This window comes from Aristolochia californica, unplaced genomic scaffold (genome assembly GCF_029961685.1).
Source record: "Aristolochia californica isolate CCGP_79_NKW_82.1479 unplaced genomic scaffold, dmAriCali1.0.hap1 SCAF_13, whole genome shotgun sequence".
In the NCBI taxonomy this organism is placed as follows: domain Eukaryota; kingdom Viridiplantae; phylum Streptophyta; class Magnoliopsida; order Piperales; family Aristolochiaceae; genus Aristolochia; species Aristolochia californica.
The window spans coordinates 4,686,921-4,699,824 of NW_027181804.1; the positions used below are offsets into that span (position 1 = coordinate 4,686,921).

Consider the following 12,904-nt stretch of genomic DNA (forward strand, 5'->3'; position numbering starts at 1 on the left):
GCTCTCCGGCAGGTATCGAAACCGATACAGCCGATATCAAAACAAAACAAGTATGTTCAGCAACCGACTGGAAAACCTTGTATCCGAGCACGACCCAGAAATTAAGTGGAGGGAGGAAGAAAGACTGGTCGGTGGAGCTCCAGCATCGGTGACCCATCGACCGAGGCCATCTCCGCCTCGCAAGAGAGAGCGGCAGAGAGGGCTTTTCGTACATTTTTATGGGGTATTATGTTGTCCATTCATTACATAATATGCTTGAAAATTTACATATTATTATCATTATCATTATCATTAGTTTCATACTACACTTTGTCTTAGTTTCATATTACAAAAAAATAATTTTGTCTTATACTCGTATGGTATTATATTCTTTTTTTCTATACATATTATGCTCATCTAATGTTCACATTATGCTTATTTTAAGTTCTAATAAAAGTTTGCGTTATTGTTAAAATTAAGCTTGGTCAAAGTTATGATCCTATGATTCTTCTCTCAATAACCCAACCTAGTAAGTAATAGATACAAAAGAAAATCAAAAATGTTGTGATGATCGTGCAACACATAAACATGAAGAAAAAAAATTCATGTGACAGTCCTATCATATTTCCCTTCCTTCATGATGGAAAATTATCTCTCATTTATGATTGATCATCTAGAATATAGTTTTTTCATATTATAAAGCATGATCGATTATCCCATTTGGATTGATTAATCAATACGGTCCAGGCAAGAAAAAATTGCTAGGAATAATCGAACACTCATTAGATTGATCAGTCAGACAAAATCTTGCCAGTCAAGGACATAAATCATGATTAATCATATGAAGTTCACAAGTCGATCATATTTGCATTGCACAACCAGAAAAAATTTTGATTGATTGATTAACTTAACTTTTGAGGACCAACTGTAACATATTGATCGATTAATCTATTGATCAATAAGCAACTTTCTGATAGAAAAAAAAACCCCATTATGATTGATCAATCACTTAACTTACTTTTGTAAACAGGTAAAAAATGACTAACTTAGCTTGGAAAAGTTATAAATACCATACAAAAAAACACATAGGTGAACATGGGCATTTATTGATAAATACTTTTGAGCATTTATTTTCAAATTTACAATTCTTCTCCAAAATATTATTAGGTGAACATCCATAACAAAAATTCTCTGTGTTATAGTGTGTGAATGTTTATTTTTCATCTAAATTATAAATTTACATGATATTTTATATATACGCTTTACATGACATATAATTTGAAATACTCAATTCACTTCCACCTGTGCCAATATAAAAAATATAATTTATTTCTTTAACATCTAATCAATAGAGAAAGTTTATCTATTTTCAAATCTGATCTGACCGGTCAGTGGCGAGTCGAGTGGATAAGTCTCCTGTCTTAAAACCATAGACGCAATGATGCACGTCCACGCGAACCACGCGAGAGTCTCGGGGGACGCATTCGTATCGGAAATCGTAACGGCGTGTTCTCTTACTTAAAACGGGAAAAGGAAAGTTTCTAGGACGGCCAGAGAACATAAACGGCCAGAGAACATAAACCCTTGTGTTGTCTCGCCGGCTCTCGCCTCATCTTTCCAACTCTCACCCGGTCTCATCGCCTTCCGCCTCTTTCATTGTTTTTCTGGATCCCTCCTCGTCAACCTCTTCTGATTTCGCTTGGATAATTTATTTTTCCTTCCTTCAGCCGTTCGACGGGGCCAGGAAGCCGTTGGCGCCACATCCGTCGGTATAGTCATATTGACGTTTTCCTGTTCGGGGTACCTATCAAACTCTGTTGCGGATTTTTTTTTTTTCATTTAAATTTTTATGACAGTAATTTATGCTGATTTCCTTGTCTGATCACTTTTAAGCTCTTTATTGTTCGTATTATCTGACAATTAACATTAAGGAATGGTGGATTTTTGTCTTGAAAAGGAAAGCACTGTTATTGGCCGCTTTAATTGTTTCTGTTTTTTGGTGAATTATGATGTGCTGACGAGTTAATAGTTTGTGTTGGTGTTCTTTGATCCCCAGGAGGCACTGTTATTGGCCGCTTTAATTGTTTCTGTTTTTTGGTGAATTATGATGTGCTGACGAGTTAATAGTTTGTGTTGGTGTTCTTTGACCCCCAGGAGGGTTGGGCACGTCTAGCCGGTGATCTGTGTTGGCGTCTCAAACCCTTCCAACGTTATTAGTGCGATAGAAGGTACTTGTAGTCCTTTAGCTTGCTTTTTGAGTCTCTCTTAACGCATCTAAATGTCTTTGCTCCGTTTTTTCGGTTAATATTTTCATTAGTTGATCTTTTTAGGGTTTGGTGATTGTCGTATTTATGAATCAGGATTCTAATAAATTCATTTATGGTGTTAGCTTAGTTAGGAAGGGCAGAGTCTTCTTGGGCTTGGGTAAGCTTGGACAGATAGTAACCCAGTGCAATTGCGTACTCTAAGAGTCAACCTATGTTTCATAACTTTTTATTAGATTGAACCATGTTGTAGGCACTTACATCTGCGTGTCCGGATTTCTCTTCAAGTTGGTTGCAGTGGATCTTTCCTCAGATTGTTAGTGTTTTTTTTTTAAGTTCTTAGAGCGTGTTTCTTGGTCCTGTCTATAAGAAAGAATAATCGTTTGATCTGTTTAGCAATCCTATTGATGCTTTATCGTCATGCATTTATGCAGGAGTTTCCAGTTCACCTGTTGTGCTTCCATTGTTTTTATTTTTATTTTTATTGAGGAGCTGAAGAGTTGCATACACGATGGAGGACTGGGGTAAAAATTCATTCATTTTAAGTTTCACTTTCCTTTTTTGCATACCCACGGATTCTTTTGTGTTAGGTCTTCATATGTTTGTGATATTTGTTTTGGATAGTGACATACTGCTTACAACCAGAAAATTTTCACCCTAGATTCTGTAGCTACTAAGTTTTGACTATCTCAATGGAAAAGCTGGAATTAATTGACTACTAGCTGAAAATATTTTCTTTTTCTGAGTGCAGTGTTTCCCTTCTTATCTCAAGTATTGAAAATGGAGTGGCAGTTGTTTAGAAAGAAAGGAATGATTGCACTAAAATACTATGATGGATGTAATGGATACTCATTGTGACAGTATCAATGTGATAAATTTTTAATACTTAAATAAAATAAATTTTATTAAAGTACTGGAAGCATTTAGAAGTTGAATTAGATTTAAGATGAAGACACTGAGTGATTGATTTATTTGAGGCACAATGACAGCATCCATGTCTCTTAGTGCAAAGTTTTTATATTCCACTCTTGCTTGCTTCTTGGATATTTATTGTAACTAAAGTGAAAAGAAAACTATTAGAAGGATGTGGACAGACTACTTAAAACAGTTCAATATGTTGCCAGTGAAGTAAAGGATTGTGAAGTGAAGGAGTACAACAGACTGGTTGATTTGTTAGTTAACCGATTGAGGATGATGTGCCCTCATTTATTAGCTTCTCTACCTAGGTGATTGTTCAGGATATTTCAAAATGGAAGCTCACCCTCTTTTCTCTCTCTGCAGACAAATTTAGATATCTATAGGAGCCAAACAGGTCTTTGGGTTGGAATTTGTTGATTCCTCGTATTTCTAAATTCAGTTGATTTCCATTTTTCAAAAAAACTATTCAGCTGATATTCCTCTTACCAGGACTTCATTGTTGCCAGTACTAACCACTAGAACTGAGCTCTATCTTTATTTTCATACTGTCTGATTGATTAGTTCATGAGAAACATCTGACTTGGGTCTAACCCTGACTAGTTGAATTGAGTTAATAGAATTAGATGACGGTGTTTTGAAAAATGTCTATTATGTATTTTTTTGTTGTTGAAAAGAAATTGTTAGTTTGAATTTCTTCCACTGTATGTGTTAAGGAATAGTACCACATGGATTAGTGAGTACAAAGATCTTGAGTTTATTAGTTGGGAAAGAGGTTTCCTAAGTTGGCTAGTCATTTTGGGATAGGGCCTTGGACCCAATTTAATTAGGTATCAGAGCGGGCACCACATTGCTAGTTCGAATCACGGGGTGGGCGATCTCGTCGACCCAGACGCGGCGACCATGTAACAGTGGACCAACGTCGCTAGAGTCATACCGCCGAGGTTGTCGTCTCGTAACGGTAAGAGTATTGTTGTGGTCCTGAGTTAAGTGTTTGACTTTCTGCTACCAAACAGACCGGTCTTTTGGGTAGTATTGGCTAGGTACTTAACATTTGGTATCAGAGCAGGTACTCATATGTGGGCTTGCATCTAAAAACTATCTATTTGTAGAGCCACAAAAGAGGGCCTACACCTAAAACTATCCACTTGTAGAGCCACAAAAGAGGGCCTACACCTAAACTGCCTACTCCTAAATTATCCACTTGTAGAGTCATAAAAGATGGTCTACACGTGAGGGGGAGTGTTAAAGAATAGTCCCACATGGATTAGTGAGTACAAAGATCTTGAGTTTATTAGTTGGGAAAAAGGTTTCTTAAGTTGGCTAGTCCTTTTGAGATAGGGCCTTGGACCCAATTTAACAGTATGAATACATGTTGCATTTGAAGATGATGATGTGATAAAGATATCAAATAAATGCAAAGGAGTAATGCTTCTCTCCAAGAAATGAAATTCTAATAATTCCCTTCTAAACATAGAGTGAATATATTCAGTTTCTCTTATTCATTTCTCTCCATATTTGTGCTACTTTTGCCATCAGAGGATGAACCGGCACTACTTGCTCTGAAGAAGGAGCAACCTTCAAAAAATAAATGGGATGATGAAGACGTCGATGATGATGATGTGAAGGAATCTTGGGAAGATGATGATGAATCTGCCCCTGTAAGCTTTCTCTACTATGCACTGCTTGAGTTTTTATTTTTAAAAATATTTTTTGAAATCATTCCTGTTCAAATAGGATTTCAGTTTTTATTTTTTATTTTTGCTCACTAATTGATATAATGATTGGATGGATTTTCACCACCTATTATAAGTTACATTTTGAAAAGTGTTTTTGATTGCTTGCTGTTCTTTCTGAACCAGTTCTCATGATTGTAGTGGAGTTTCCTTTTCAATGTCTTCCTGTTACAAAATCGAATTGAAGTTGCAATTATACTTTGTCATTAAGTTGGCTTTGCAGCAATTCAGTTCTCTCATTACTTGACACGGAGAGGTGTTATTGAAGGGAGAAAGAGTACACACACCACAACTAACAGAGAGGGGTGCTGCAATCCTAGGTTACAAATTTTCAAAAGAAACCGTGAACAAATATATTACATCTTTGGCAAGAGCATTGGTTGCCATGTTTGCAGATCTGGGGATGTGTTTACGTGTAACTGGGAGGGACTGGGCAATGTTGAAAATTTCCTCCAAAATGCGTAAGTCCCCAAAGGGGCTCTATGCTACTGCTACTACAACAGTTAACTACAGGGATGGCATCACCTTCATGAGGAAGATAAAATTTGTTGGCAGCATCATTATTCATAGTTTTTACTATCATTAATCACTTTGCACCTTTGATACAGATCGTGCTATAGAGGAGACCAACTGCATAGTAGAAGGTGCTGCCAAGTCATTGACTCTTTATTAATAATAAGTTTTCTTGTTTGTTTTTCTTGTCGCAGATGGGGATTGATATTTGTGTTATGTACATTAAAAAAATATTTCTGTTAGTTCCTCCAACTTACTATTCATCCAATTGCGGCACTTTGCCATTCTTTGAATGGATTGTCTTCCTTCTAGAGGGAAAATTGTTCCTGTGCTTTAAAGATCCTTTCTTTGCTCCAGCTGCTAATTGCTTTTCCACCTCTGCTTGAGTTCAATTTGTTCCCTGATTGTTATCATGATATAATATGGAAATGAAATTCTTATATCTTTGTATTACTCTTTAATGATATGGTTATCAGATTCTCTGGTAGAGAATAATTACAAACTCTGAGGCATGTTTGATTAGGTAATGAATCATTGGTTTAGTTTCTCTATGTATTCAATTTCTCATGTGGAATATTTACATGTTTGCAGGCACCTGTACCACAACTTCCTGTAGAGAAGCCAAAATCCAGCACAAAAGCCACAACTAAGAAAGGAAAATCTGCTGAAGTTGCAAAGGAAGAGTCTTTGGATCCTGTGGCAGTGAAGCTTCGCCAACAAAGGTGGAGCAAATTCAGTCTTATGTCATCTATTTTTTATACTCTTTGGAGATATATCTTTTGATTATTAGCTGCTGTTTGTGTTGAGTGGGAAAAAGTCTCATATTGAAAAATGAGAAGAGAAGCTAATGGGTTATAAGGTTGAGCAATAAGTCTTTTAAGTAGCTAGTTATTTGGTGATGGAATTGGGCTCAACTTAAAAATCCAATATGGTATCAAAGTAGGTTGTGTGTGTGGGCTACGGCCCAGTTTCTTCCCCCGAGGTTATTTGTATGTTGTGGGCTCTATAAGGAAAGAGTCCTTGTATTATAGGCTCCATTAGAAGTCTTGTACCCACATCTCAGGCCCATTATGTGTAAGCCGGGACGTGAGGGGGAGTGTTGAGAGGGATAAAGTGCCACATTGAAAAATGAGAAGAAAAGTTAATTGTGTTATAAGGTCGAGCAATAGGCTTCTTAAGTGGCTTAGTAAATTGGGAATAGAACTGGGCTCAACCCAAAAATCCAACATTTTGTTTTGTCTATATCTTAATATTTTTTTGTTCCTTTGTGCTACAGACTGGTAGAAGAAGCAGATTACAAGTCTACTGCAGAACTTTTTGCAAAGAGAGGTGATGAGAATTCTCTTGATAATTTCATCCCCAAGTCTGAAAGTGATTTTCTTGAGTATGCCGAGTTAATCTCTCATAAGCTTCGCCCATATGAGGTAAGTTGGATATTGAATTATATTCTCAGGACAAACCATCTAGTGTTGGATAAACTAAACATGAAAATTATCTGCGTCCTCATTGGTGTGTGGTGCTATGGAGACATTCTCTCTCTTTTTTTTTTTCCTGCAAAGTCATTTTGTCTGGATGAATTTGTCTACTGGCAAACAAATTGAATGGAATTTCACCTGCATACACTTAGATGTGTGATGATATGGAGACATTACGTGTTTTACTAGTGCTGCCAGAGTAGTTATATACCATTTGATTGTTTTCATTGGGTCACTTAGATTTAGGGTGGTTAATATTGTGCTGGTATTTGGGTTCTTAAAGCTTTTTGCCTTAAAGCTAGCAATTTAGATGCTTTTAGACCCTTGCCAGAGTACCCAAGTTGTGCGTCCAAATCCTATAATGTTACCCTTATCAGTGTGGTTCGCTGGTTATTCCTGCATGAACTTCAGGTAAATTTGCCACTAGCAGATTCAAATGTAGGAGGCCTTGGTCCAGTTCTGAAGGCAAGGCGTGCCAATTACAAATGTTTCATAGAATGCATGGATAGGTATACTCTTGGTCATGCGGATCATTGGTGAACAAGGACTCCATTTTAGGGTCTGGCCATTGTTGTCTGGGCAACTGGGTTACACTTGTCTGACTCTAAGCACATTAACAATCCTCTCACAGCATTGTGTTATTGTTGTCAACGAAGTACTTAACTTGCAACGACAATCTGTTGTCTGGGTTTTTGTATCAAGGCTTTGAATACGGTTGTTGATTCTTTATTTATTTTTCTTCATAATTTGCAGAAAAGTTTCTTCTACACTGGCTTACTTAAAGCGTTGATGAGACTCTCCATGACTTCACTAAAGGCAGCGGATGCGAAGGAAATTGCTTCTTCTGTCACTGCTATTGCAAACGAAAAGTTGAAAGCAGAGAAGGAAGCTAATGCTGGAAAAAAGAAAACAGGTAAAAAGAAAGCCCAATGCCAAGATTTGTTTATTTTTTTTTTAACTTTACTATTATTTTTTTGGTTCTTGTAATCCTTTATTGTCTCTGCCCTAATGTCAGGATCTAAGAAGAAGCAACTTCATGTGGACAAGCCAGATGACGATGTGGTTGTAGACGGCTATGATCCTCTTGATGATTATGATTTCATGTAAGAGCATGTGAGCGATATGATCAGATTCATTCAATCTTTTTTTTTTAACAATAGACTAGGGGACCCTATTTTTAAAAAAAAAAACACAATAGACTAGGGGACCCAGCTAGCTGAAGTGGAAAGACTAATTGGAAAGACTAATGGGGGTCCTACGGCCATGGTTTACGGGGGTCAATTGAGTGTGGTGGTATTTTTTATGTTCTTCAAATAATATGGTTTTGGTATTTATTCATCTCTGTTACCTCAGAAATTTTGCCGGTTATGTGTAATCAGATAGTTGAACTACGTTTTTACTGCGCGTAGTAGCTGTTGTTGCATACTTGTAATACCAATTGAATTGAACAGATAGAGTGCAAGATTGAAGTCTACCAACCTCCACAGGTATTGGTATTTTTATCCCCAGTTATTTCTTAGTTAACTGTAAGTTTGACAGGTGAAAAAAAACTCCCAAAAAATTTGAAATGTGATTAACTTAATGAAAACTTCTACCCTTAGCTTGGCCCCTTATCGCCTCTCCACCCACTTGGTTATGGTGGTGGGAGAGATAAGGGAGAGGTGGCTGAGCTTCTTTTGGCCGTGCACATAGGAAGGGGAAACCTCTCCTCGCCTGGCAGGTAGAAGAGGTGAAGTGGGCTTTCCTTAGCCTGCTTGTGAAGCTCCCACGCTTGCGTAGTCAAGGGAAGCATGCGCCCCTGTTTTGCATAGGTCAATTGGGAGGGAGCGTGGTATCGAGTCGTGCGGGTTTGTGAGCGGTTTGGTTCAGTTTGGTTTATTTGGATTTAGAATTTGGTAAATTGGGAGGGAGTTCCATAAAGGTTTGGTTCAGTTTGGTTTATTTGGATTGAGAACTTGGTCAATTGGCAGGGAACTCCCCACGGTTTATGTACATAAAAGGGGGTTGTGTGTAGGGGTGGTATCGAATAGAGCCAGTTCTTACATAAATTTTAATTTTAAATACTCAAGATAAGCCACTTAGGTTAACACACTTGCCCTTTGATTTTGAAATCCATGTTTGTATTTATGATTTCTTTACTAGATTTGGCCTAAATATTTTGAAATCATTAATTTAAGTTCAATTTTTGTTTTGGTCGACTCTGAATTGGATTCTTAAGTTTTAGTCTTACTGAATATTGACTTTGAAAACGTTCATGAGATGAACTTTTAGTTGCTATCACTTTATTTGTGATTATATTTTTCTACTGAGTGAGTCCTTGTGTTTTTTCTTCCATGGAAAGCACGGTTTCAACGGCAATAAACGGCCGTTTTTATTCTGCAATTGATATTGTTTCAGGATTTCTACATGAGAGATGAGACTTTCCCATTTCAGCTCTTTCCGTCTCTGGTTCTGCTCTTCAAATTTCTATCCCACGATCTGAGACTCAAGAAACTAATAGAAATCTCCCTCCCCAGAACACCAGAAACCGAAGGCGAATTCGATAACTAAATGCCACACACGTTTTTTATCCAATTTTGGACTTTCCGAGTACAATTTTATTAGTTAAAACGACAAAAAACAGAGCAAGTTAAACACAAGAACAGCGAAATGAACCGGAAAAGATGTTGAAGAGGGAAAAAAAAAAACGAGTTCATAATTGAAGACGAGGCGAGGCACAAAAACAGAAACAGAAAAGAGTTGTTTCGTATTAGACAAGCAGTAATTTACGTCAAACTTCTGCTGGTGCGCTGTTTTGTTGATCTCTTGATTGATTCGATCCTCTGTCGTCTGATCTGCTCTCTGAATTTGGCGATGAACTCATCAGCTTTCTTATCAACCTCGTTCCCTTCGGAGGCACCCTCTGCAGAGACTGCGTCTTCTCCATTATAGTAACTCGAGTTGAAGCTTTCATCTTCTGAATCATCAGATTCCATGATAACTTTTTCAGCGGGTGCCTTCTTGGGGTACTTCGGTGGAGGGCGAGAAATCTCACGACTCGGTTTCTCGTATCCGTTTGATCCTGCTTTCTCCAGTGCTACAGACTCTACTTCTTTGGGTTTCTTCCCGCTGCTATTCGTCTCTGATCCACCTCCATTATTCGATCTCAACGTCCGAACTGACTTAGCGACCGGAGAACCTTCTGGGCAGTGCCTTGCTCTCGTCTCTGACCTGAAAGAATCTCTGCCCGAATCTTTACTCCCCCATGAGTCCTGTCTTCCAATCGACGAGTCTTCGTTAAAGGGTTTCGATTTTCTTTCTAATCGGAAAGATTGGCTGCCCAAAGCCTTACTGCCCCATGAATCCGGCTTCTCCGGTAGAGAACTTTCACTGTAATGCTTGGTTTTTGCTTCAGACCTGAAAGAGTCGTTACCAGTGTCTCTGCTTGCCCAGGAATTTGATCTTCCCATCGGCGAGCTTTCATTGGAAGATTTTACTTTCATGTCCAATCTGAAGGACTGACTCCCCAAATCCTTGGTACTCAGGTTGTTTAAGTTTTCTCTGGAGCTTCTGTTCGGATCCTTCCCTTCATCTCTGGGACCTCTTCTAGTTTCTCTGGGGTTTCTCTTGGTTTCCTTTGGAGAAACCAAGGAAGAATTCACAGGATACGACTGAGATTTATAACTGAAGGGCGGTGGAGGTGGTGGCGGAGGAGGAGGAGGAGGAGAACGATAAGAGGGTCCCTTCTTCTTCACTGAATCTTCCCCATTTTTACCACTAAATTCAGGCGAAAGAGAAGGAGAAGGAGAAAGCTTTCTGGGCGAAGGGGTCGTAGAAGAACTTTGCCGGGGGAAAGAGAGTGGAGAATGGTAAGAATGAGACTCAAACCTGTCAAAATCTGATTCGTTGACAGCAGGAGGAAGAGAATACAGTGGTGGAGAAGCCGCACCCAGGCCACCCAGTTCATCGTCCTTCACCTCCATTCTTCCCGACCTGGATCTCCATGGAATCGGTGAAGGACGCACGACTGTTTCCTCTGGACATTCCTCAAAATCACCAAGACCCATCGCTCCGATTTCGCCATTCGTGCTCATCACTCTTTCAGGACTGTTGGGAGCACCCTTCTTCACAGAGTTGGAGAAATTTTTAGGATTCGGAAACAGTTCACTTCTATCAACAGAAGCGATGTTCTCCGAGTCGGAAACTCGAGATTTCAAGCTCCTGACAGGCAACAAAAGAGGTTTATTGACACCGCCCATACCGTTCTCCTCCGACACGACGACCATGGGCTCCCCTCGGAAGTACTGGTGGTTCCAAGCCTGGATTTTGCTATCATCATACCCAGACTGGTTCTGGATCTCGTCATCGAAAACCGACGACACCTGCAGAATCTTAGACACATACGACTGGACATTATCGGGCTTTGTCGCCAAGCTCTCCTTCTCCATCTCGACGTTCCTCCTACTGAACACGCCATAGGAGACGGCAATCCCAACCAAAAGGAGATGGAACAACTCCCAGCTCCGGGTAAAGATGGTATGGTTGATAAATTCAGGCGCTTCCGCCGGGAGAAGCAGCAGAACGGCGATGATAACGACCACAAAAAGACTTCGGAAGAGGAAATGAATTGAAGACTTACTTGGGTTTTCTGGGTTTGGAGGGACCGGCGAGGTGAGATCTGTGAGCAAGCGCTGAGCAAGGATCTGTTGGCGTTGCGGGACGTCAGGGTTGGAGTTGCCCATGGAAGATGAAAATGAGCGTCTTTTGGTGCCTTTTTCGAGTTGCAGAGCTGCAGAGAGGGGAATGTGGGGAGGAAGAAGAGGGAGAGAAGCCTTAGGAACGAAGGAAAAGTGGATGGAAAAAGGGAAAGGAAGGCCAAGGAAGGTATGAGTCATGACAGTAGATTTTAAGCTGCGTTTGTGCTCCTCTCGACAAGGAAGACGTTCAAGTACGGAACTGGCCTCCCTTTTTTCTTCCTCCAAATTTGGCGGGAATGCCCATCAACTTTTTTTTATTCTTTCATTTATTATAAAAAATTTCCTTTTTTTCATTTGCAATAAATAAAATGAGAATACCATGAAATTTCCTTTTTTTTCATTTAGAATAAACTTTTCATTGAAAATATGAAAAATTGTATTCATGGGGGCATGTAAAAAAGAATAAAGAGATGGGCAAAGGAGTAAATGTTGGGATTCCTCTTTTGGGTTGCATACGCTTGCTTCTTTTTTTCCTATATTTTTCAAGTTTTATTTTGAATTTTAGCGAAAGTAAATAAGAGTGTCCGCGATGGATGTTAAGAAATAGTCCGATTAGTGGATACAAAGATCTTGATTTTATTAGTTGGAAAAAAAATTTTTTTAAGTAGCTAATCATTTTAGGATAAGACCTTCAACCCAAATTTAACTGGATGTTAAGAAATAGTCCGATTAGTGGATACAAAGATCTTGAGTTTATTAATTGAGAAAAAAAGTTTTTTAAGTAGCTAACCATTTTAGGATAAAGCCTTCAACCCAAATTTAACAGGATATTAAGAAATAGTCCGATTAGTGGATACAAAGATCTTGAGTTTATTAGTTCGGAAAAAAAGTTTCCTAAGTAGCTAGTTATTTTAGGATAAGACCTTCAACCCAAATTTAACAATGGATTTAGTAAGAGAGTGGCAGATTACTTGCCCCTTAAATTTTCCAAACATTTGAAGTGATTCAGATTTTAGATTTGATTGTTTCTTGTGGCCAATACAATAAAATAGAAGCTACGAATGATAATTTTGCTCGATTAGGTGAACCACTCTACTCCACTCCACACAATAAAAAAATGTTCCGAAGAAGAAGTTGCATAAACACCTTTACACAACTATTCTTTTGATATATTTTTTTAATAGTAAAATTACTAACTAATTTTATTACTAATAATTAATATGTTATTACATTTCAAAATAGACAAATCGAGCATAAATGTAAACCCATATATTCTTAATTTAAATTAAATAATTTAAATTATATTTGAGGACTGATCCAATGCGAAAAATCATTTGGTACCAAAC

At 38.4% G+C, this 12,904-nt stretch overlaps 2 protein-coding genes across 3 annotated transcripts; one reads left to right on the forward strand and one right to left on the reverse strand.

Annotated features, from left to right (window-relative positions):
- The first annotated feature begins 1,539 nt into the window (after positions 1-1,539).
- LOC137948277 (uncharacterized) lies at positions 1,540-8,238 on the forward strand. 2 transcript variants are annotated; one of them, XM_068794303.1, is made up of 8 exons: positions 1,540-1,779; positions 2,107-2,207; positions 2,678-2,767; positions 4,698-4,819; positions 5,999-6,129; positions 6,684-6,831; positions 7,636-7,795; positions 7,898-8,238. In XM_068794303.1, the coding sequence occupies exons 3-8, from the start codon at positions 2,755-2,757 to the stop codon at positions 7,987-7,989; spliced, it is 666 nt and encodes a 221-aa protein (XP_068650404.1). In that variant the 5' UTR covers positions 1,540-1,779; positions 2,107-2,207; positions 2,678-2,754; the 3' UTR covers positions 7,990-8,238. The 2 variants fall into 2 exon arrangements, with proteins under 2 accessions (XP_068650404.1, XP_068650405.1); XM_068794304.1 differs by having other exon boundaries at positions 2,134-2,207.
- A 1,212-nt stretch (positions 8,239-9,450) lies between these two features.
- On the reverse strand, positions 9,451-11,726 carry LOC137948370 (CUE domain-containing protein 5-like). Its single transcript, XM_068794448.1, has one exon. The coding sequence runs from the start codon at positions 11,601-11,603 to the stop codon at positions 9,648-9,650; it is 1,956 nt and encodes a 651-aa protein (XP_068650549.1). The 5' UTR covers positions 11,604-11,726; the 3' UTR covers positions 9,451-9,647.
- Between the last annotated feature and the right edge of the window lie 1,178 nt (positions 11,727-12,904).